This window comes from Nuphar pumila, chromosome 12, assembly GCF_984573655.1.
Source record: "Nuphar pumila chromosome 12, dmNupPumi1.hap1.1, whole genome shotgun sequence".
Taxonomy (NCBI): Eukaryota; Viridiplantae; Streptophyta; class Magnoliopsida; order Nymphaeales; family Nymphaeaceae; genus Nuphar; species Nuphar pumila.
Window position 1 is genome coordinate 35,385,254 of NC_143260.1, and position 26,869 is coordinate 35,412,122.

General features: G+C 35.5%; 1 protein-coding gene across 3 annotated transcripts in view; it reads left to right on the top strand.

The window, feature by feature from the left end:
* LOC149820666 (vacuolar protein sorting-associated protein 51 homolog) overlaps positions 1–16,164 on the top strand; it is a 59,026-nt gene extending 42,862 nt beyond the window's left edge. For all 3 annotated transcript variants that reach the window (XM_089983446.1, XM_089983447.1, XM_089983448.1), the window contains 8 exons: positions 6,123–6,238; positions 7,500–7,757; positions 7,893–8,009; positions 12,204–12,275; positions 12,369–12,419; positions 13,219–13,449; positions 13,532–13,708; positions 15,402–16,164. In XM_089983446.1, the coding sequence (XP_089839572.1) occupies positions 6,123–6,238; positions 7,500–7,757; positions 7,893–8,009; positions 12,204–12,275; positions 12,369–12,419; positions 13,219–13,449; positions 13,532–13,708; positions 15,402–15,497 (1,118 nt within the window). In that variant the 3' untranslated portion in view covers positions 15,498–16,164. The remainder of the gene's footprint in view (positions 1–6,122; positions 6,239–7,499; positions 7,758–7,892; positions 8,010–12,203; positions 12,276–12,368; positions 12,420–13,218; positions 13,450–13,531; positions 13,709–15,401) is intronic.
* The last annotated feature ends 10,705 nt before the right edge of the window (positions 16,165–26,869 follow it).

Genomic DNA, 26,869 nt, shown 5'->3' on the forward strand with positions numbered 1-26,869 from the left:
AGTGATTTAGTTATAGAGGTCCAAATATACCTATATATATAATCAATGAAATGCATGAACTTTTATCGATAAATATTTTTTCATACAAGAAAAAAAAACAATAATGAGGATTGTGCGATATATTAAAAACACCATTTCAAAAGAGCTTTTCTTTTTCTCTTCCTCAACTTTTGATTTAACTCCTTATACTTATGCTAATTGGGGAGGTAATCCCAATGATAGAATCCCAACTACTGGTTTTTGTATTTTTTTAGGACATTCGCTAATTTTCTGGAGGTGTAAAAAACAACAAAAGATATCTCTATCCTCAACCAAAGCTAAATATCGTGCCATGGCTACTACAACAATGGAGATTGTGTGGCTTAAAAGTCTTCTCAGTGATATGGTTATCATCATCTCAACTCCATCGAAGATGTGCTGTGACAATAAAAATGCAAAGCAATCATACTTTTCATGAGCGCACCAAACATATTGAGATAGATTGTCATTTTGTTCGTGATGAATATTTAAGAGGAACTATCACTTTACCATATGTCACCTCGGAGTATCAATTGGCTGACTTCTTCACCAAAGCTCTTCCTACTCGTTTTTTTTTTCTTCTTAGCAAACTTTTGGTTCTTTTTCCGTAAAGTTTCAAGGAGAGTGTTATATATATATATATATATATATATATATATATATATATATATATATATATATATAAAATTCTGTAATTTCGATGTATTGCCCGATAGGGGTATTTTGGTTTTTTCACTTATACAATAAGGTGTTTATTAGAAAAAACTTATTTTTCTTTATATTTTTTATCTTTTTTATTCTTTCCTTTTGAAGTACCTTAGAGACCCCACCATTGGAGTCGTTGGGGCCCCCAACGGTCATAAATATGACCGTTGAGAGCTCCCCAACGACTCCAAGTGTGGGGAGCTCCCAAGGGCTCCCTCTCCTTTTTCTTGTAAGTATATATAGGAGTGTACCCCCTTCATTTGTAAGTAGTTCTCTCTCTTTCATTCTCAATAATATTTATGTTTTTTGCCTTTTGGCATTATCCCTTTGTGGATTTATATGTGTGCACTTAAAGTGTTTATTTTCTCTCTTTGTTTCTTGTCCATTGTTGGACCTATAAGTGTTCTACACTCAATATTTGTATTTTCGCTTACTTCATTACAAGTACCCGGTATATGTATTCTTGCTAGGAATTTTATAGCAATTGGCAATATACTTTCTCATACCATTACTAGGAGCCTAAATCTCCTTACATACATTCCAAACACTTACACAAGTCATTTCAACACAAAGTATAGATTCAACTTTTGCCAGGTCTAGGAAATTTCACAAAATAAAAATTGTTTATTTGGACATGATGGAATCTCTTATGTTGTCTAAGGAAGTATGTGAAAAGCTATAATAAGAATGCTTAATGCATTCACACGGTCCAATGAATGGACAAACACAAATCCACAATGGGGAATATAGAAATAGTCCACTAAGGGACAACACAAGAAGCCTTCAAAGAGGCAACACATAAAAAATATGAATTTTATTGAACGAGGGCTTGAAAAGCCATATGTTACAAGAGGAAGAGCCCTCTATTTATAAAGGATGAAAAACAAAAAGTAGAGGGACCACATGAGGCTCTCTTCTAGTCGTTGGGAGCCCCAACAATCATATTAATGACCGTTGGGGCCCCATGCAATCCTTTTACATGATGCAATAAAAGGAAAAAATAAAAAAGTAAAAAGAATAAAAAAGAATAAAAAAGAAATAAAAAAGAAATAAAAGAAAATCCTAAAAATAAAAATGGCACAGATAAATTACCAAAATACCCCTATTGGGTTTTTGGATGTACAAAAAAGAAAAGAGAGTTCTTGATGAAGTATATAATTATATATATATATGTATATATATACTTATATACATATATACGAATGTATATATATATATATATATATATAAGTATATGTATATATATAATATATGCATATTTTAACAATCTCCCTCACACTTTACGTGGGGATAATGGAAAGTTTGAAGATACAAAGAAAGGATTCCAAGTCTTCAATAAAAGTCGTCATTTTTATAGCCCATGAAAGAATTTTGCAAATGTCAGCCTTTAACTGTCTTTAATGATCATCCCCAAGCACCTTCCATGACCTATCATAGGTACTTCTTTCATCTCATCTTTAAGATCCCGTGGAACAAACAAAAGAGCTCCAAGTACATAATATATTTACATTTCAATTGAGCATTATGTGAAAATATCATTAAGAAAATCATAATTATCTTATTTAAAAAAAACATTATTCATTAAGACAAGATAATTACTTATGCATACAAAATGTTTTTAGAAGAAATAGTAGTTTTCTAAGAATCTGACTTAAACACAATTTAATAAACTCGTTATATTCTTAAAGAAAGATATGTGCACCCAGGCACAAGACACAAAGGAGAAAACATGTGAAAATGTCTATAAAGAGACTATGTATACGAGGGATGCCAACTCCACAAAGAGGCATGTCATATGAAAATACCTCAAAAAGAGATAATGTGCATACAAGTACTAATTTCTCACAAAGAGGCCAAACGTAAAAAGTGAATTTTAAATATGCATATCAATGATATGAACTTTTATTGATAAATATTTTTCTATGTAAGGAAGACACAAGTAGTAAGGATTAAAAAATCATTTAGAACGAAATCCCATATGATAAATGTAAATCAAAACCAAATTAAGAATTTCCATAAATATAAAATTTTGCAAATCTCAACAATAGTTCATCCACTACAAGCAATCACCTCATTAGACCTCCAAAACCCACAAATCAAGTGTATAAGCGACTAGATCAAGAACATAAATATAATGTCACTAAAGGGCCAAATACACACGAAGGTATGTATAAACACCTCTTGTCTAAATATAATGATACTTGAAACGAGTGTATCAGCGACTAGAACAAGAGTACAACAACCATCCATGGGCTAAAAGTCACACACAAAAGTGTGAACAAACATCTCTTGTCTACATATAATGACACTCAAAATCAAGTATGTTCAGCGACTAGAACAAGATAACAAAGCCAACAATGGACTAAAAATACACACAAAGGTGTGAACAACATTTCTTGTCTAAGGTGACATTTAGATAAGAGGCATAAAAGGAGAAAGTCAATTGAGGTAAGAAGACTTATAATGACAAACACTAATGCAAATAAAATTGATAATTTTAAACATATTTTGAAACACTATGGTTTCAAAAACAATATATATCCACCACAGGTACTCATAATAAAGAGCATCCATAGTAAAATCAATGGCCAAAGAGAAATCGAGTGATACCACACACTCATAATCAGAGAACATAAAACAGTCAGTTTGAGTCAAACCAGATGTGACAACCAAAACTGGCCTAAACCGAGGTGCCCATAACTCACCTCAATAAACATCTTTGATATAACAATAATAAGGCCAAAAAGGAATCAATAAGAAGGCAACAAACACTTATGGAAATCATTTTCCAAGTAGGTGATTTTTTTTTAAAGAGAGCCAATTTGAAAAAAATCAAATCAATGATCCAATAATGGTGGATAATCAATCACATGCACAACAATATGCCTTATGACAACAATTTTGCATAAACACGGCTCATGCTTAACATAATCAATTCTTCAAAATGAAGTCATTTATACCAAAAAAGTCTTATTATGCATTAAACACAACATGAAATATTAAGCAATGTCATGTGTAAGAACAGATTTGGAATAATCCAAGAGTCAAATCAAGCCTTAACTATGATAGATATAAAGTACAATTATATGCACACCAAATGATAATATGTGCAATTTTATGCAATACACGATGTCGAATGACAATAATCTTGAAAATAATAAATTTAGGCCAATATAGGCATTCTTAATAAAGGTGGTAAGATTATGAAGTTTGAAAATCTCATGTGAAAAATCATGAAGTCCACAATTGAAACTTCAAATGATACTCACAACCAATCTCAAAAGAACCACAAAGGTTCACAAATATTAGTGAATCTTTGAAAGATATCATGTAAGAAAAAAAGGAAATCCACAAATGTATCTATAAAAGATACTCACAAACAATCTTATTACTACAACATAAAATTGCACCAAGGCACAAATCTAGAAAATCAAATATTTATTGAGGAAAAATTCAAAAAACTCATAAGTTTATCAAAATCATATGACTTAAAAAGTTAGAACCAACTCATAATTATGCAACAAGCATTAATAAAATCTATAAATTTTACAATGAGACAAACTCTTGAAGACAATTATGCAACAATCGAATTGAAGAATCTTTAAGAGCATAAAGATGCAAAGAAAATAACCATATTTCATATGATAGTAATACAAGATCATTCTTTTAATAGAGAACTAATCTTAATTTAACATGCGTCATAAAAAAAAAACTTTTCCAAACAAATATTGCTCATATGAAATGACGCATTAGGTAAGCCTTGTTAAAGGGAATTAAAACTTAATAAGGAATTTTTCATAGATATATATGTCAAGAATTTTTACGAAAAACACACAAGAAGCCACATATAAGATTTTTTAGTGGATAAGCACGCACCTTCAATACGAAACAACAAATATGATGAGAGTGTAGAAGAGTATGTGATCAATAGTTTTACACTACATATCTCACAAAAGTTTTAATCTCAACATAACTTTCTTGAAAGACTTACCATTCATATAAACGATATGCTTATAAACAAAGTTAGGCATAAAATATAAATTCAAAGCTCCAATGGTCATAAATTTTTACTGACCCATTAAATCAAGTTTTTGAGCATTCATATATCTAATTTTTCAAAAAACAAGTTCACCGATTTTAAAAATTATCATTTAAAATTTTTCAAAAAACATACAAAAAACCAAAGGTTCAATGAAGCATCAAGTAACACAAACACTAAATGTGCAAAATACATTTTGATTTAAAGAAACATAACGACAAAGAAAACACATACATATAAATGATCAAGGGAGTAGATATTTCTTCATAATGCATGATACTTAAGGAAAAAGAATGCATACCGAATAACTTTAAGAAAGAAAAGAGAGAAAAATGAATACTTCACCATTTTTCTTAAAATTTCTTGAATAACACGCTTCCTGATGCATCAAAGCACAACTCGATCACAACCTCGCTCTAATACCATGTAAGGAAGTATGCGGAAAGGTATAACAAGAATGCTTAATGCATTCACACGGTCCAATGAATGGACAAACACAAACCCACAATGGGGAATATAGAAATAGTCCACTAAGGGACAACACAAGAAGCCTTCAAAGAGGCAACACATAAAAAATATGAACTTTATTGAACGAGGGCTTGAAAAGCCATATATTACAAGAGGAAGAGTCCTCTATTTATAGAGGATGAAAAACAAAAAGGAGAGGGACCCCATGGGGCTCTCTTCTAGTCGTTGGGAGCCCCAACGGTCATATTAATGATCGTTGGGGCCCCAACGACTAGATGGGTGGGGCCCCATGCAGTCCTTTTACATGATGCAATAAAAGGAAAAAAGGAAAAAAGTAAAAAGAATAAAAAATAAATAAAAGAAAAATCCTAAAAATAAAAATGGTACAGGAAAATTACCAAAATACCTCTATCGGGTTTTTGGATATACAACAAAGAAAAGAGAGTTCATGATGAAGTATATATATACATATATGCATATTTTAACTGTCTGCAGATTCCTTTCACAAGGGAATGACTGGATAAGTCTATGTAGATTATGTTATATGAGCATAATAACATCTTTCTAGAATATGCTAATTTATGTTACATTCTATCTCTATGAGAAATGATCGAGTTGTGCTTAATAGAAACAGCAAAATGGAAACACAATAATGCCTTTTTTTTTGCACGTAATATCACACTACATTTCATTATTTTTATATATTTTTATTTTTTTAATTCCCAAGATTTATAGCCAAACTTATAATATCGTGAGAAATAGCCTCGCCGAGATATAGCCGATACCGATATTTGTGACTATGGTTTTTACTCATGTTAAAACTTAGTTTTTCTAGATTTGTAAGAAGAGTCTAGTTGACAAACAAAGCTAAAGTATTTAGTTTCATTGGCAGATGCCCTTACTAGAATGGGTAGTAAAGAAAAAGACTCGGTACAAGACAAATCACTACAGATTGCTCTGGAGAGTAGCAAAAAGGCTGTAATGCAAGGCAGCATGGATCTCCTACTGGTACCTTTTTTTCTCTCTATTTTGATTTTTTCCCCTCCCTCTAGTTAGTTATCTGAAATAAGAGGTTGAACTATTAATGCCTTTTGTCAACTTGATTTGATTGTGCGGCACTTGGATTTTCTTTCTCCACGGATTCAATTTCGTCTGTAACAAACTAATCTTTTTGGGGACCATTTAATGTTTCTCTTCGAAAATCGATATTAATCTATAGGCAAGCAATGGCTTGGAAAAATGAGTACCAATGACTAATTATCCATTACTTTGATGAGTAGCTTAGTCACTCACTGATGATTCTATGTCAATGCCAAGTGCACAATCACTTTTTGTATCTTTTCTTGGATGTTGACTTATATCTTTGTTCTACGTGTCCTAATGACATGAATGGTTGTGATTGCAAGTATTGCTGCAAGAGAACCTTAATTGGAAGAAATGAAAGGGCACAAGCGGAGACCACAGTCTGTGCAAGTTTTAAAGATATTTTAGATATAATTATCTTAGGTGCCACTTTGCCTACAGATTGTGTTTACACGAACCTGAACATGAATGAATTAGACACGGTTCATGGTAAGCATGATGAGACTGGCTGAGAGCTAAATGTTTCATGGTTGAACCAATCTTTGTTAGCTGTAATATTGTGGGGTTAAAGAGTTGAAGGCTGGATGGTTCAGTCGCACTCTCATAACCAAGGGGTCTCAAGTTCGAATCCCAAAGCTTGTCTCCCAGCTTTCCTATAAAAAAGAAAAGGTATAACATGGGTAGTATAGCAACTTTTTTTCTTCATATGAGCTTGTCATGTACTTGAGAGGGAGAGGGAATACAATGCAATCCTATGTTAAAAGGTAGGAAGGCTTTGCAAGCAACTGCAAGCCTAAGAACTTGGTTGGTTGGATATCTGACCATATTTGACCTGTTTTCAACTGTCACAGGGATACCCTAATTTATTCCCATGTTTTGTCCCCTTATGTACTAGTCTGAAAATCAGCATGCTCCATGTCCATTCAGCCATGCCATGTGAGATAGGTTGACAGTCCTATCTGTGTAGATGCTGATACTGTTGGATACTTACAAACGTCCGCACATATGCACATGCATGCACACACACATGAGCCACCATTCACAAGTACCATTCTTTTGAAAAAATTCTAATGTGCTAGCACCCACATCCATGCGAAGTGAATATTTTATTTATTTTTGCAGTGTTTTTCTGAACATTGTTCATCTTTCCCTTCAGCTTCACAATTTTGAGATTACTCTTTTGCAGGACTTCCGCCAGCTCCTGGAAAAGAACCTTGAATTACTGGCAAAGCTAAGAGACTCTGTCATTGATTGGGTGCAAGAAGGATTTCAGGACTTCTTTAAAACACTTCATGACCGTTTCATTCTGTTCTCTGATGGCAAACATATGGATCAGAATCTACCTGATGGTATACAAGGAGACAAAGTGTTTACTGGACTAGTTCTTGTACTAGCCCAGCTCTCAGTTTTCATAGAACAAAGTGCAATTCCTAGAATCACTGAGGCAAGAAGATACCTCATCTTTTTTGGTCGTTCTGTTGTGGTTCTGCAGAGTGTTCTCATTTATTTCTGCTGCAAAGCTTAATTGATTTTTTGTTTTTACCCTTCATCCTCCTATCTATTGTTTGTGAATATGCAGGAAATAGCTGCTTACTTTTCTGGTGGTAGCATTAGAGGCTATGAAGATGGACCTGCATTTACACCTACAGAGATCTGCAGAATATTCCATTCTGCTGGCGATAAGCTTTTGCACCTTGTAGGATTTAGTTTCTTTTTAGACTCTTTATTTTATGAAGTTTATAATGCATCTAGTTTCAAAGTTCATAATTTCATAAGCATGGAAAAGATGTCATAAAAGCAAGGATCTTTCAGATAATGCAACCGAAACTTCTTATTTACAATATAATAACTATGATTATATTAATGGACCAAGTCTTAATTTCTAAATATAGAGGGTATTCCTAATGACACGAGTTATGTAACCGAAAGATATATTCATCATTTTTTTAAGAATACTGTGGATTCCAAACTGCATAATATGAAATGACAGCCCTGTTGACAGCTTACGAATTTGACCAACTTCTTGGGGAGGGCACAGTGAAAGGAACATTCTGTACTGTATGAAGAGATCATGGTTATGTTGAAGGATGTAGATAATGGAATTTCCTCTAGGGTTGAAATGCTATTTTTATAGTTAATTTTGTCTAACACTATAACCTGTAATGAAACAAGAGAGTACAATTACAAGACCACTGAGTGCAATCAAGAAACAAAATAATGCGCACAAGCACTAGTCCACCAAGGGACAATACACAAGCCACTTGAGGGAAAATACAAGATTTTTAAATACACTCACAATAGCCACTAATGGGCAAGCACAAGAGAGCGAAACAACATAAAAAATATAAATTTATTCACTAATAATGCTTAAGAAAAGCTTAACATCAATATGGGAGAGATCCCATATTTATAAGGAATACAAACCACAAGAGGGGCTAGCCAACTAGCCCAATGGCTAGAACAAAAAAAGTAAAAAAAAATGTACAAAAGTGCCCCTAATGGGCACCACCTATTACATAGCAGTGAAAAGACCAAAATGCTTCTAATGGGCATAACCTATTACATATACAAATCAGTTAAAAAATAAGTATATATTACACATATATGTATATATATACACATGTAGTATATTGTAATGAAGTATGCGGAATTACAAAACCAAAGTGCGGGTGCGGGTACAGCAATGCAGCACTTTAAAAAAACTTGGGTGCGGGGGTGCAGCACTATATATATATATATATATATATATATATATATATATATATATATATAAAATTTTTAACAGTTAACAGTAACACTAATGGAATAAAAAATCATTATCATATCATCAATTCATTATGCACGCAATAAATCAAATTAACAATCTACAATTTTATTCTTCATCAATAAAAACTAACACCACAATTAAATCAACCTAAATATATTATGAAAACATTCAAACAAGTAAAACACAAAAGAAGTAAATTATACTAATAAAAGAAGCAAATGATGCATAATTACATATCAAAAGTATATCATGGACAATGAATATGACGATAGGGTAATGATCCTAATAATTTTTTGCTTCATTCATCAAATTCATCATAAGAAGGAAGAGTAGGCTTAGATAAGTCCATGTTTATAATGTTGAAAACTTGAAATCATTCTCTCCCTCTAAGTCACACTCCTCTGGATTTACATCTCAAAATTTGGATGATCCTTGTCTGCATTACAATTAAAATTTTAAAATGTTAAATACTTCATATTTAAATGAAGAAACTAAGAAAGTCAAATAACTAAGGAAGCAATTAGTACATGTATTCCTCATTGGTTCGCGAAAGGAGTCAAAGATTGGAATGAGCATAGACTAAATCCTCTACATGCTTGCTGGTGAGTTTGTTTATCTTCATGTTGTGGATTTGAGCATATGTGCTCTAATTTCTTTCACAACAAGATGAACTATCCGGCTGGAATAACAATCTCAATGCAAGACGTTGGAGAAAAGGTGTTTTTGATCCATATGTTGACCAACATGTGATAGGATCTATATTTTCCTCCTCTCTTGCTATTAATGTCTGTCCTATAACCTCGAAGATGAAAATTTTTCAAACTCTTGTGTGACTTGATTTAGAATATGTGATTCTCGATAAAGTCTTGCCATACACATATTTCTATGCCTTGATAGCTCTGGGTCTAAATTTAGAGGGACACGACCAACACCACCTTTCTGTCACTTTACATATTATTTGGGATTGAGAGAATGTGCCATGCAATACAAATGAGTGTTACTCTTATCTCATCTTCTGAATAAAATTGAATGTATATGATTAAAAAATTCTGAATCATCCAATGCAGGATTTTTTCTCTCATGTTTGAAACTACAACTTGCATTTTTTCAATCATATTATCCCATATTTTATAAACTTTGTGAAGCATAGGCTCATCTTTGTCAACTTCTCTCAGCATTTCTCAAATAAGTTGCGTAAACTTAAGGAAGTATACCCAGAAGGGATGTGTTTGACAACCTAGGTATAGGAGCCAAACTGGGTTGGGTTCGACATCCCAGGGCTAGGAGCCGAACCCAACCTAATAGGGCTGAGTTCGACAGCCCTAGGCTGGGAGTCGAACCCAGCCCAGCAAGGTTGTGTTCGACAGAGCAGAACCCAGCCTAACATGGCTGGGTTCAACAGCGCAGAACCCAGCAGTGCTAGGAGCTGAACCTAGAGAGGGAGACAGAGAGATTGAGAGTCAAACATACCTTGCAGTCGCCGGAGGGAGAGGGGAGAGCTCAGGTCGACAATTGTCGTCCGTCGGAGGAGGAGCAGTCAAAAGTGCAACTATCGTCCGTCGGAGGAGAAGGGGAGAGGCGTCGAGGTCAATGGGAAGGAGATTTGCTCTAATCCCTTGCTCAGCCCCCTTTCATCATTTTTTTTCGGGTCTAGTTATGGACAATTATGACTGCACCTAGGGTCGGCTTGATCACATCCGGTGCCTCACCCGAGTCGCATCGCGTCGTGTCGATGCGGGTGCGGCACCTTGTTTCCCGAATCCCTATGGCATGGCACAAGTCCAACTAAGGGACAATATAAGAGCACTAAAGTACTGCACAAGCACAAAGTGCATATAATGACTATAAAGAGTCAAATAGGAACACAAGAACATAAAAAATATATCTTTTATTGATAAGAATGCTTGGAGAAAAGCATGAAATAAATGAGGACCAAAGATCCCTATTTATAGAGTATAAGTGCGAAGAGGGGCTCCCAATAGAGTCGTTGGGAGCCCTCCAACGGTCATATTTATTACCGTTGGGAGCCCCAACGACTCTATGGTCATTTTGACCATAGAGCCCCTGCACAAAACAGAAAAATACAAAAATAAAGTGTAAAAAAGTTGTTCCCACAGGACAACACCTATTACAAGTGGAAAAGACCAAAATGCCCCTGATGGGCATGACCTTTACAAAAAAGGTATACATGTTAAAAATATATATATATGATAATATATATCTATATATACATATGTATAGTATACCTATACAATTTAACATAACCATAGATAATTTGAATCATCAAGTATAAAATGCAGAATAAAATACTACTACCCAGTTTGGCCTTTTATGGATTATATTGCTAGTTTCACAACCCCTCTAAACTTTTGTGTGAGTACTGTATTTGACTATCAGTTTCTCATGCATTCTTTCACTAGTTTGATACCTATGTCACATGGGTGCGGGTACGGGTGTGACACGGGTGCGGAGCAATTTCAAAAATTTTGGACACGGGGACACGGCTATATATATGTATGTATATTTTTTTTAATATATATATATATAACAATAATAAGACTCAGTCAAAGTTGTGCCCATTAGGGGACACGACTATATATATATATAACAATAATAAGACTCGACTATATATATATATATTTTTAAATATATATATATATATATATTTTTAAATATATATATATATATATATATATATATTTTTTTTTTAAATATATATATATATATATATATATAAAGATCATTTTTTTTAGTTTTTATACGTCTTTTGCCCTAAAAAATAGACAAAAATAGACTCGGTCAAAGTTGACCGAGTCCAAAATGTGAACGGACTCGGCCCGGGTGCATTGACCAAGTCCGACACTTGGTTGATCGTGTCCGCCCCGTGTCCGTGTCCACACCCCTGTTGGGTACGGGCGACGTGGGTGCATCGACCTTTTAGCCGAGTCCGTGTGACTTAGTTTGATACACTTTATCTTTGTAAACATGTGTGTGTGTGTGTGTGATTATATCCTTGCAACCAGTTTTTTAAGCCTTGGCATGTCTGACATTTGTCCAATTAATGTGTTATGAAACATTTTTCCATTGTTCAAGATCTCTGTTTCCTTTGTCATTTTCCTGCAGTATGTCAATATGAAAACCCCAAAAATTTCAGTGCTTCTGAAAAAGAGGATTACCACACCGAACTGGATCAAGGTAACTGAAATCCTTCAATTTGTTTTATCTAGTCAAAGCAGGAAAAGTTGGCATGTCTTGGCATTTATGACTTTGTAATGGACAATTTCACAGCATAAGGAGCCCAGAGAAGTGCATATGTTTGTGGATTTGCTTCTTCAAGAGGTAAATTTAATTGTATGCTCTTTAAGTTTAAGTTACTTAGATGGAGGACATTCTTCTTTTATAATATAGTTGTATTAATATTATGAGAAATGAAATGCATTCAGGTTTTCATGCACTACAGTAACATAATGAAGATTGAAGATGGGTTACCAAGTCATTATCATATACGTTGCTCTTAGAAACCATAGGTGTTTATCTCATTAATGAGCAATCAGTAGGTGCATTCAAAATTTATCTTTTCGCGCAGGTAAGATAGACCAATTTAAGATTTCATATATATGTACATGTATCTATCTATCTATCTATCTATATATATTACTTTTCTTTTTGTAATATCCTCTAAGGGTAAAACTGTCATTTCACTTGTAATAAGCATATTCAAAACTGAATATGCCTTTTTCTTCTTTTTCTTTTTTCTTTTCTTTATTTTTGGAGGTTGGAGGGGTCCATCATATAGGCGTTGGACCCCTCCAACGGTCATAAATGTGACCATTGGAGGGGCTCCAGAGTCTATATGGAGCCCCTTCTTGGGTCCCATTTTGCCTATAAATAATGGAGTTATCCTCCTTGTAAAGATCGTCCTTTTTGTAAAGGTTCTCTCTTCCATTCAATAAATTCGTTATTTATTTTTTCATGCCTTTGTGCATGTGTACTCTTTTGTGAGTGTTCGTCTTGCCTTTGTGCACATATTTGTCTATTGAGAATATAGTGCCCTTGTGCACATAGCTTTAGTCTTGAAGATATTTTCACAAGCAGATGCATGCTAATGTTTGTTCACAATATATTTTCCTATTCTCAGCTGCAAGCTGCAGGGAATGAAGTCAAACAGGTTTTAATTCGTAGCTCCACCCCAAAACATCATCGCTCTGACAGCGCTGGGAGCACAAATTCCTCTCGCAGTAATCCACTTCGTGATGAGAAAATCAATCGAACAAATACACATCAAGTTCGAAGCCAACTGCTTGAGAACCATCTTGCTAAGCTCTTAAAGCAAAAGATGGAGATCTTCACAAAAGTTGAGTATACACAGGTAATTGTCTAATTGATTTGAATGTGTTTGCCAACATGGGTATGTTTGGGAGAAAATGAATGCTTTTGCTCTATATTGACAGGAGTCGGTGATCTCAACCATTGTGAAACTTTGCTTGAAAAGCTTTCAACAGTTTGTACGACTCCAAACATTTAATAGGAGTGGATTTCAGCAAATTCAGTTGGATATACAGTTCCTGAGGGCTGCTCTTAAGGAAGTTGCTGATGATGATGCAGCTATTGATTTCCTGCTTGATGAGGTACTTGATTGAAATTCTGAGCTTCATGAACTGTGAACTTGAGGTCCTGCACCAAAGAATCCCAAAAGATAGATAATATCTAGAAATTTTACAAAGAGGTGCTCAATGTTTGGTATATTTATGTTTTACCCACCTAACCTTTTGAATATGACATTTACTCGCCTAATATTTACAGGTAATTATCAAATAGCTGCTCTAGCACACCACCGTTGGGTTAAGCCTAGTTGAACATGTGGGTTAGTGATAAATTTGGCCCTCAGTTATCCCCCTGTTAACTTCAATCACCATTTTCCTCACGTCCCCCTTTCAGTTTTTCCTCCCCACCATTGCTGTCATTACCCATCTTAGAAAGACTCAACTCTCTCTCTCTCTCTCTCTCTCTCTCTCTCTCTCTCTTGCTGCCAAGGGAGCTCACCAATTTATCATCACTCATCAGCAACAGACCTTCAAAGCAACCCCTTATTCTCTTCTGTACACAAATACAAAGACATGGGAGTGGAAGTGCTTTCTACTACCCGTTTTCTATCCCCATTTCAGTTTATGACTCTCAGATTGGGATTCTCCCTCATGTATTTTTTTTAAAACAAACCAATGAAAGAAGGAGAAAAACCAGTCACCTAACCCCTAAAATGTCTTTTACATGAGAGAGAGAGAGAGAGAGCTTTCCAGAAAACAATGACCTTTTTTCTGACGGTCAGCAACTACCCAAAGAGTCTAGAAACTGATGTTTTGTTGGAAAAGGAAGGTCAAAAGTCAAAACAGGTTTTAGATAAGGGGTAAAAGAGTAATTCTATATGCCTCTTAACGGTTCATATCGCTCACTGCCAGTGGGCAGCTGTTTGAGAGAGATTTGTTTCACCCGAGTGGGTAAAAGTGATATTCAATTCGTTAGGTGGATAAATGTAAATATGCCAAACATTGAATTTCTTTTCATTAATTTTTCTAGTTATATCCAACAGTTATATACATGTGCTTTTGTGCATGCAACCAATGACTTTGCTGCCGGCTATGATAGATGAAAGTTGTGATCTGTCTATACACTGGCGTCTCTTCACTGCAATTTCTGAAAAGATCAGTGATACACTCTCAGATAGAATTAAAGTGTCAAGTGTCTGTTTCATGCTGCAGTTGTGAAAAATTTAAGGGTATTCTGAAATCAGCAGAAAAGATAAAGGTGATTTTGAAGGAAAGACTTCACTACTCTGCACGTGGCAGCAAACAGCCTTTAACACTTATTTGTGAAACTGAAGCTGGTCGAGAAATGGTTTCCCTCCTGAAAATAATGATAACAGCTGTGGGATATTTCATGTGGATTTGTTCTGTCTAGTTATACATTTTATGTGACTTTTGAGGGCAAATTCTAAAGGTTAAGTTTAATTGAAATAGTAGGATAGAAATACCCAAAAAAGAATTGGATCAGGTTAACTAATTTGAATATTATAAGCATTTTTTTAATTTGGTCTTTCAGTGGTTGGGGATATTTTACTGGTATCTCTTGAGTTCTGTTATATTTCGACTTTGTTATGACTGGCCCAATCATGATGTGTTCCATTGGAGCCGGCTGCATCAGTTATTCTGAGTCTCTCTCTCCCAAAGTGAATTCATGAATGACATCTTTTTTGCTTTTGTTTGGCAAAAAGGGGTCTTCTGAGAAATTTAATTCATGATCGAATTTCTTGTTTGAAATTTACAGGTTTGTGTGGCAGCTGCAGAACGTTGTCTCGATCCAATTCCTCTTGAACCTGCTATTTTAGAGAAACTGATCCAAGCAAAATTATCCAAGAGTTGAGTGGTGGATCTGATGGCCTGAGATAGATCCAATGTATTATGCTGCAAGCAAAGAGGTGTACGCTTCCCTCTGCTCGTTTTATTCCTTCTTTTTTATCCTTGTTAAGATCATATGTACAGAATTTTGTCTGGAAATTAGAAGTATTTTTCCAAAATATTATAATGTGTTTATGCCTGATCATTTTCTGAACACTCAGATTTTTGCTGAAATTTCCTTTTTGCTGTTTTAAAACATGACTTGCTCTTGAGAGCTTGCATCCTCCACTGGAGGACCCAAAAACTCTACGCACAAGTCACTATATTGTCTGCCCAGTTTGTCATGTAAAACTGTATTTATTCCTTACATACTCTTAGTGCTTTATTATACAACTTGAATTAAGGGTTTCAGACCATTATTTCAGGAAGTTTGCCAATTTAAATAAGCTTGCCACATCCAGATGGAGCAGTCCAGCTTTCATTTTTTCAAAATTTATTTGTGAAGGATTCTGTAAATGTATTTTGTTGATCTGTTGCACCGCACACATACTGGTTGTTCCAACCCAGGATGATCACTAGCTTGATGATTGTTCATCACTATATATTCGAGACGTGGAACTTGTTTGTAATCCAAGGTGCAGTTGCATCCTATTTTCATCGATAAACAGCATGAAGCATGGGATCAATCTCCACACTTGAAAAATGGTTGTATATTGGTCACCTACATTTTGTAGGTCCGGGTCATTGTCCAGATGGATTCAGCTTAGGCAGACACAAACTGGCACAAAGGACTTCATCTACCCTACTGTATCCGATAATGTAGCTCCTCCATTCGCCTCCATAATGGTGTCTCATTCTATGAAGAGTCTTCCTTTTCTTATACGAGTTGAACTCTCAACCTCTTGCATGCAAGCCGTACATTGTCATGTGATAATAATATGCTTTAAATTTGTGAAGTGCACAACCAAAACTGAGCTGAGCAAGGCTTGTTCAGGCTTGGCTTGTTAAGTATGACGAGCTCATCAAATAAGCTTGTCTCTAATACAAGAAGCATGTTTTATAAGACCAAGTGAGCCCATCGTTGAGCAGACTTCCAACCACCAAGGTTGATTTCTGATGCAGGAGCGGAGCAGCATGCAGCTCGGGTCAGTTTGGGTTTTTATTTATATTTGGATCTTTTCAACGTAATGGATCTATCTTAGATCTAAAATAAACTTAGGATTTCTCATTGTTTTTCTGTAAGTACTCATTATAGGGGGTTTCTGAGTTGGAGAGATGGATAATTGAATCTTATTTTTTTTTCTGTAATTTTTTTATTTTCTTGCTTCCCCTTCTTTTTCCTGTGTAGTAGGGTAAGGTAAGAATTTTTCCGCATCTTCGGGATTGAAGGTGCATCAATCTCTCAGCTATGCTTCTTTTGTGGCAATCTTTATTTCTAACAACTCCATTTTGGGTGGGGATAAGTGCTAGTTAACAATTTGGTAAGTTTAACCAGGCCCCATGATCACTTAACCACGGTCAGCCTTGTGGAAGGTGGGGAGCTTTATGCATATGTCCATAAAGATGGGGCGTATTTAGAATCCAAATCTGTATGATTTTGGAGAGTCCACTGGGTTGTGATATTGGGAACTTGAAAGGTTTAGTCCTGCACTTTGAAGCCTAAAAGTTAAATGGTGCTCATTTTCCCAAGTGCTTCACCCACCAAAGGAGAGAAGGATGAGAAAAAGTTCCAAAGTGGGCTCTCACATAAATAAGAGGTTGGTTATATCCCCATACTTTTCAACTTTGCTCAGCAAAAGAATGCCCAAAAGGAGTATGGAGTAATGGAGATAAGTAGAGATGCAATCATTCTACTCGAATACAGCAGTATGCGTCCAATCATAAATAGCTCCTCCACTTGCTATGTGATACATTAGCACTATGGTCCCACTCTTTGAAGATTGAATCAGCCGGTAACTCAAGGCCTATTGTTGGCTTCAATATTCAACTGGGCAGTCTCGCCCATCAATGATGCAAATGGGTTGGATCCAAGATGAAGGTTTTGCAATCTTGTTGTTCTAGATCAGACCGGACCTGACTGTTAAGAATATCGAATTATCAAAACTCATTATATCAAATTATCAGAACTCTCATTGTTAATAATATTGGATTATCAGAGCTCTCGTCAGAATAGAGTTCTGACTATAAAGAGTATGGAATTGTCGGCAATATCAAAGAGTTCAAGATAACTGTGTATAGTTATCTTATCTTCTTGTACGTCTTTTACTTGTACGCGTTTTACATTTTTCACATTTATAAATACCCATGTATGCTGTATGGAATATATGAAAAAAATGTTTTCCCTCTATCTTCTCTTCCCTTTGTGTGTCGAATTTCACATGGTATCAGAGAGACATCACCAAGGCTGAGATTTTGTTAATCACATCATGTCAATGATGCAAGAAGGAGAAAGTTTGAAGGATATGTCATTCAAGGATACTTTTAGTCTCTTTTTCATTCATTGCTCTGATAATCCTGGCAACGTTCTCGGTTTCTCAACAATTGACCAAAGATAACTATGGCACTTGGAGTAGAACCATGATGATGACTCTTAGTGCAAAAAAATAAACTTGATTTTATTGACGGCTCTATTACAGAACCTGAAGAAGGAACGGTTGATCACCCATCCTGGGTCCGCTCTAATAATACGATATTATCCTAGATTCTGAATTTGGTAAGTAAGGATATTGCCGACAGTATAATCTACTCCACCACTGCCCATGAAGTGTGGAGAGATCTACAAAAAATGTATACTCAAAGTCTGGCACCACGGATCTATCAGATCCAAAGTTCTATTTGTCGTCTGCAACAAGAAACAATGTCAGTTGCTACTTATTTCATCAAAACAAAATCTTTATGGGATGAACTTAGTTCGTACTCTCAAGTACCAATGTGCAAATGTGGCTAAATGAAAACGTTTTCTGATCAAACACAAAGAAAAATGGTTATTCATTTCTTGATGGGGGTTGAATGATTCTTATAATGCAATCAGAGAACAAATTTTCTTACTTGAACCCTTATCAAATGTGACTAAGGTATATACACTGGTACTCCAAGAAGAAAAACAGCGTGAAACTAGGTTCACGATGTTGGTTAATGGTCAATCAGGTACGGCTTTAGCCATACCCTATGGTAATACCCCCAGTTGTGAACCATCAAATGAGGTTAGACGAGAATCGGCAGCCCGATTTCAAAAATTTAGAAATAGTCGGCAAAATCGATCTGTGTGTAGTTATTGCAATGGAGTCGGTCACTTCAAAGAAAAATGTTTCAAGTTTATAGGCTATCCTCCAGGTCATCGGTTATATGACCCGAATTTTAAACCTAGCACTGTTGCAACTTCTTTTTGCAATGACCTCCAGGCCACTTCAACGGATACTCATAGCGTTACTGGTAAAAGTGATGGGTTAAGTAATATTTCTCTCGCATTCACTATGGACGAGTATCATAAAATCATGTCACTTGTAAAAAATCAGCTTACGTCTATTAACTTTGCAGGTATGATTTCTCCACTCACGGTTTCTTCTAATCATGTTTGGGTAATTTACTCTGGTGTCAGTCAATATATGGGAACCAAATTTCTTGATTTTCATAATCTTTTTTCATGCAATATACATGTTTCATTACCTAATAGTAAACATATTCTTGTGTCACATCAAGGTTTAATTTTTCTTTCCCAGTTTAGCATGGATCATGTTCTCAGTATTCCTTTATTCAAAATGAATTTACTATCAGTGAGTCAATTGACTAAATCTCTGAATTGTTCAATAACTTTCTATCCTAATTTTTATGTCATTCAGGACATGAAATCAAATATGATGACTGGACAAGGTGAAGAAAGAAAAATGTTGTATTTCCTATAACCAGACAATAATATCCAAGCTTGTCTTACCACCAGAACCAATCATGAACTATGACATAGATGATTCGAACATCCCTCATCTTTAAGAATGAAATTAGTAAAATCACATTTGGATTTAATTTTTGAATTTGATGAATCTCATTATTGTGATCCCTGTCATAAAGCCAAAGAAACCAGATTGAAATTTCCTTTGAGTGGGATTAATATAGAAAGTACTTTTGATATGATTCATTGTGATATATGGGGACCCTATTCGAAGTCCACTTTGTCTGGTGAACACTATTTTTTAAGCATAGCGAATTATTTTATAAGAACAACCTGGGTTTTTCTTATGAGACACAAGTATGAAACTTTTGCCCTTATAAAAGATTTTTTTAATCTTGTCAAGACCCAATTTCTTAAACAAGTCAAGATCCTTCATTTCAATAATGGGTCTGAATTTTTTTCTCATGAGATTCAAGATTTTTTCAAAAATAATGGTGTGGTATATCAACATAGTTGTATTTACACTCCCCAACAGAATGAGGTAGTTGATCGTAAACATCAACATCTCTTGAAGTGGCTTGAGCTCTTTGATTTCAATCAAACTTACCTATACGGTTTTGGTGTGAGTGTGTTTTAGTCGCAGCCTATTTAATCAATCAAACACTAACACCTAAACTTGAGGGGAAAATGCCTTTTGAAAAACTATTTCATAAAAGACCAAATTATAAACATCTTATGGTTCATTATGTTATGCAACCGACACATGCCAAAATAAAAGCAAATTTGACTCGAGAGCCCGGCGTTGTGTATTTCTTGGATATTCAAAAGTGCAAAAGGCATATAAGGTGTACAATTTATTAAACCATCAAAGTTTTATCAGTAGATATGTGATTTTTCATGAAAACATATTCTCTTATAAATCTATTGAAGAAAAGAAGGATGAAACTGTGTTGCCTAAGCCTATAGATTATGCCGAAGATCAAGGAACCGTTACCATATCACACCCGTTACAAGATCCAGTACCTAAAGTGCTTACCCATGAAACTCTGGATTCTTCCATGGAGCTTCAACCAAAAATCATGAATGAAAACCTTAATAGCATTGAACCCACATCTTTCATACTTCTTTCGAGAGTGGCCTTAGAAAATCATCTCGACCAAGAAAACCCAATACATGGTTACAAGAATTCTACTGCTCGTTGATTTCTTCACCAAGCCCGAACATGTATTCAACACAAGGGTCTAAGCTAAGTACTCATTTTCCATTATCAATGTTTGTCTCCTTAAAAAAAAATTCAAATAAACATTATTCTTTCTATCCTCTATTGTTTCTACTCATGAACCTGATACTTTTGAAGTAGTGGTTCAGTATAAAGTTTGGCAGGATGCTATGCACTGTGAAATATGTGATTTGCAAGAGAATAATACTTGAACCATCACCACTTTACCTTACAATGTGAAACCCATCAGTTGTAAGTGGGTATATAAAGTGAAACATAAATCTGATGGGTCGGTCGAACTGTATAATGCACGGTTGATCACCAAAGAATACTCACAACAAGTGGGCCTTGACTATAATGAGACTTTTTTCCTACGAAGATGGTCAGAGTAAAAACTTTACTCGCAGTTGCGGCTGCTCACAATTGGGTACTTTGTCAAATGGATGTTCAAAATGTGTTTCTACATGGAGATTTACATGAGGATGTATATATGAAGATTCCTACGAGATATGCCCAACAGGGAGAGAATCGTGTGTGTAAACTGCAGAAATCCTTATATAGTTTGAAACAATCACCACATAATTGGTACCATAAACTCTCTAATGCTCTTGAAAGTTTTGAGTTTAAATAGTCTCGTGCAGATCATTCACACTTATGTTAAACGCCATGTCTTTGTGGCAGTTTTAATTTAGTGGACGATCTAGTCATTACTGGCAATAATTCAGGAGAAATTGATAAGTTACAATTATATCTCTCACGACTATTTCACATCAAAGATTTAGAAGTTCTTAAGTATTTTTTTGGGTATTGAGGTTGTCTGCTCAAATAAAGGAATCTATTTATCTCAACAGAAGTATGCCTTGGATATCATAACCGAGATGGGCCTTATTGGTGCCAAACCTGTCTCTTTTCCCAAGGAGCAAAAACACGGACTGTGTCCAGAACAGGGGGACCTTATACATAATCTTCTTCACTATCGTTGTCTAGTTGGATGATTGATATATTTAAGTGTCACACGACTGGACATCCAATTTACAATGCATGTTCTGAGTCGGTTCGTACAACAACCAAGACTCTCACATTTTCAAGCTGCCCTTGAGTAGTTCAATATTTGAAGTTACAACCCAAACAAGGTATATTGTTGTAAAGCAACAATCCTCTTCACCTTATTGCGTTATGTGACTCAGATTGGGCAGCCTGTCCCCAAACGCGGTGTTCTATAACCGAGTATTGCATATTTTTTTGTCCTACTCCTATCTCTTGGAAAACAAAAAAACAAACCACAGTTTCTTGTTTGTCAGCCGAGTCGAAGTACCGTGCTATGACAAATGTTGTGTGTAAGGTTGTATGGCTTAAATTATTATTGACTGACTGTTGAGTACACACAACCGGTCACAATATTTGATGATAATCAAGTGACTTTGCACATTGCCACAAATATGGTGTTTCATGAGCGCACCAAACATATAAACATTTACTATCACATTGTGCGTAAAAAATTGGTGCAAGGTGTTATTTGAACCTGTTATCTTCACAGTCAAGATCAAGTGGCAGACCTCTTTACCAAGGCATTGGAAAATGAAGTCTTTCTTATCTTCTCGACAAACTAGGTGTATGCAATCTTCACGTATTTGAGGGAGAGTGTTAAGAATATCGAATTATCATAACTCTCATTGTTAAGATTATTGGATTATTTGATGAGAGTTCTGAATAGAAAGAGTATGGAATTGTCGAAAATATCAAAGAGTTCAAGATAACCGTGTATAGTTATCTTATCTTCTTGTACGTGTTTTACTTGTACGCGTTTTACATTTTTCACATGTATAAATACTCATGTATGCTGTATGGAATATATGAAAAAAAGTTTTTCCTCTATCTTCTCTTCCCTTTGTGTATCGAATTTCACACTGACTCCTTCGTGTATTTATCTGTTCTGGATCTAGCTTCTTGAGTTTGAAACTTGGTAGGTGTGTCCCATGTAGGGATGCAAATGGGTTGGATCCTGGATGGAGGTTTTGCAATTTTTGGCTGATCAGATCAGCCGATCAAGATCCAATTGGCCCAACAAAGATTTTAAAAAGGCCAATTCAATTCGAAATTTTAATATTTTAATTTAAGGTCATTAAAAATTTTTCATGTTGTTAAATATTTTATTTTCAAATGACATGTCATTTTATGGTGAAAGTTAACTGACTCAGCTTCCATTATATTTTTTCCATTTTTTTTTTTAGTAACAGATTCACCTAGTGAACCGATTTTATCAACATTGGTTTCTCCCCAACATTTAAAAGAAAAACAAAACGCATAAACATGATTTGGGAAGCCCATGAAGGCGATCTGATGTGGCAGATTTTGATGGCGTGGACACGTGATCCTTTTGTTCTTCCCATGGTGGAGATGACGTGGACTTATCGAATTGGCGTCCACGTCACCCACACGTGAAGAAACTCTGACTCTTGCATTGTGGGTCCCAGTTAGAGAGTATTCGATTAGTTGGATTTTTTTAATATATATATATATATATATATATATATATATATATATATATATATATATATATATATATATATATATATATATATATATATATATAAAATTCCAAAACACGTGCCATTTGATTGGAACAGTGCGGAATAACTAACTTATCCTTACGAGGGCTTTCACTGTGCCACGTGGCTTCTGTAGATGCCGCGTGGTTGTTGAGCATGCTTATCTCTTGGTGCTAGGGTCCAAATGGATCGGGTTTGGTGGGTCCTTTGAATCGGATCCAACACATTGTTATAGAATATGGATTTATTTAAACTTTTAATCGTTCGTATCGGATGCTAAGTCAAACTTAAAAGAACTGTAGCCAATGTGTCAAATTTTATGTTTTACATATCCTTAGTGGGAAAACTGTCTAAATTCTAAATAGTGGTGTAAGGGACTAGACTTTGGGTTAAGATGCTTGCCCTTTAACACAAACATGATTGTGAACACCCTCCCGAGTCGCCCGAGTGGCAGTGGGTCTAGGGAGAAGGTGCTGACTCCTTGGTTCCAAGTTCGACTCCCACTGTGTTTGCGAGTGTCTTTCAACTAGAGGGCTCCGTAAGAGTTTGAGTGTTGATGACCCCACTCAGGGTTTACCCCGTAGGGAAGCCAGGCCCATTAAGTGACCCGGTTGAGGGTTCTTTGTTATAAAAAAAAAAGAATATCTTTTATTAAAAAAAAGCCAGGTTGGTCCTAAATGTAGTTTGGTTTGAATCACACCATCAAGTCAAACTTTTTCTAATTTTATTTACTTTTATTCTTTTCAAACTTTATTTGAATGTTTGGATTTTCATATTTAAGTTGGCTGACACCGGGGACAGGGGTTCTAGCCTCGGAGTTTTACACTGCTGGCACGACGACCGTAGGTATGGCAGGCTCAGCCAGCACGACCAAGTTTTCGTGCCGGGTGTGATTTCTTCAAGTTATAAATCCAAAAAAAGTTGACTGACTAGATTGCTCGAATTAAGACTTAGAAGCAATCTAGGACTCAGTTAATCAGTGTTGTCAAATTAGATCCACTGGCTCATGAGTCAATTTGCTATGCATTTGGTCAGCTGCAGTTCAAGCTAGAGGCCATAACTAGTGCCTCGGTCAATAATCTATTTATAGAATTATTTTTGAAATTTTTTTCGAAACATCAATTAATTTAAAGGAAAAAGTAACTAATTGTTTGAATTTTATTTCATTTTCAAATTGGTTTGCATTTCGTTTTCGCTATGATCTTTTTTTTCAATTTGTCTTGTTTCATTCATTTTCCTCTTTTGACTTGTCATTTTCTATCAATTTTAAAATGTCTCACTTCTCACTTTTGCAGTCCCACAACTTTGATGCTACCTTTATTAATTAAGCAAGAGATCGAAAGAGTTAGAGAAATACATCAAGAGGTATATTTATAATAACAATCAATTCCTTCTATTAATTAGGGTAGTAACTGACTATATGCTCAAATAGGCATCGAGGCAGGCAGGTTATATGTTCCCTCCAGGAACACGCACTGTAGCTACAGTGGGTGTTCCTGGGTCTCCACTGAGTGCCGTGTGGTGCTCAGTGGAGTGTATGGGGAAGTCGTACATCCTGCAGGCTGATGTACCGCGGTGTATGGCTCCCCCGTACACCCCACTGAGCGCCACGCGACGCTCAGTGGGGACCCCAGAACATGCACTGTAGCTACAGTGCATGTTCCGGGGGTGCACACGCAACACCCTCTCGGCATCGAGAGGTGTCACATTGACCATGGTCTTGTTTCAGTGTTTACAATATAAAGTTTCTCGAAGTACTGCCGTAACCCATCGGATGTCACTCTAATGTCGTTCATTCATGCTGCGTCAAGCTGTCACTAGGTCTCTGATAGTGAGGGTGGTTTATTGGTGTAAATATATATAAAAAAAAAAACTATATTTTCAGCTATTCATTTTGCAAGCCTTAAAGAGGTTTGGCATAGTGGGATGGGGCCTAGGCCGCTAGTCTGGTGGTCTAGGTTTAAACCCTATAGGCATCATCCCATGTGCAAGTCAAAGCATGGCGACTCTCTGGGAACAAGGGTTGTCAAGACAGTATTAGTAAGTATGGCAGGTAGAGCCAACATGATTAGATCTCCAATCTTGAGTGGTTTTTTCGTGTAAATATAAATAAATAAAAGCTATTTACTCTGCAAACCCTATACACCGATATCTAAGGCATGAATAACTCTAAAAAAAAAAGAAAAAATGTAGGACTCTCAAGAGATGTTGGGTTCAGTATTGATGTCTTGGATGCCGTTCATCGCAAGGTACCTCTGACCCATCACCATTAGATGTAGCTCTGACCTGATAATCAGTCTTGTTTGTCCATCAGGAAATTCTCCCAAGCCTTCCACGTGTAATTTGTATTATCAAAAGTCAGACCCCAAAGTGAGGGTCTACATAGCATTACTCACATGGTTGGACCCACTGTACATACCCACTCCCACTAGAGAGAGAAGGTTAAGTTGGCAAATCATTCTTTGAAAATGGCATGCAAGGACAAAAATGATTGAGAGACCTCCTGCAACATAGGGTGGGTCAGGGGAGATTTGGAAGGTTCAAAGAGGGCCACATGGTATAAGGGTCTCCACCTCACACCTGGCTCATTCTTTGGTAGACACATGTTTATGGAGATAAGATGCTAGAAGCAGCAGTGGAGTTGACAGATGCCAAAACATACACACCCAAAGTTGTAGAAAGTTATTAGGTTTTTGGTTAGAATTCTTAGTTCATCACAATATATATGAAAAAATATTTGCTACTTCTAAAAGTAATAAACTAATGAACTATAAATTATAAGTGTAAGTTGTAACCACTCAATCTAACCACATAGAAAGTATCTATGTTCATGGTTTGTCTCCTAAGGATCAAGTCTTGGATTATGCTTTTTTTTATGTAAAAATGTGATCTTTCCGGTTATAAAATGTTGGTACATTGTGGATAATTGATTTTTGGATCTCTTTAAAAACCTAATTACATGATTCAAAACTGTCCAACTAAACAAATCATGTAAATCACATCGATCATATTTGATCTACAAAAAATAAAATAAAAATTGAAGAAAAAAATGATTTGTACTCATTAGTTCCTTACCTTCATTAGTAACCAATATTTACCCATATATATATATATATATATATATATATATATATATATATATATATATATATATAGAGAGAGAGAGAGAGAGAGAGAGAGAGTAGTAGTGCGCAGGTGCATGATCACTTTCGAACATGACCAAAATGAACTTGCGTTGAGCGTCCATTGTGCAATGTTTTTGCATTGAGACGTTTAGCGATGACAAAAGTCAGCAGAAACCTTTAGCAGCGACAAAAGGTGTTATTTGACAGAAACTTGTGCTGAGCTCCGAGTTCGTTCAGGTCATATATATATATATATATATATATATATATATATATGTGTGTGTGTGTGTGTGTTTTTTCTAGAATCATTTGTATGTACAAGCGGTTTAGCGAACTTTATTTTTTAGTTAATTTGACTATGTGGATGTGACATCAACTGTTCACTCAGAATTGACACTTGGATTAGTGAAACCCGGTACTAGATTAGTTTTTCTAGTGACTGAAAAATTAATGACTATAAATCCATCAAATTTTCTCTATTTAAAGATCATGTTATCAAAGGTTTGACTTCGACCAATTCAACTATGCTGAACTTTTTTTGAAATAGAATTGAGTCCAAACAACTTGCATCATCAAATTCTAACTGGATTGTACATACAAATTTCTCTCTCTCTCTCT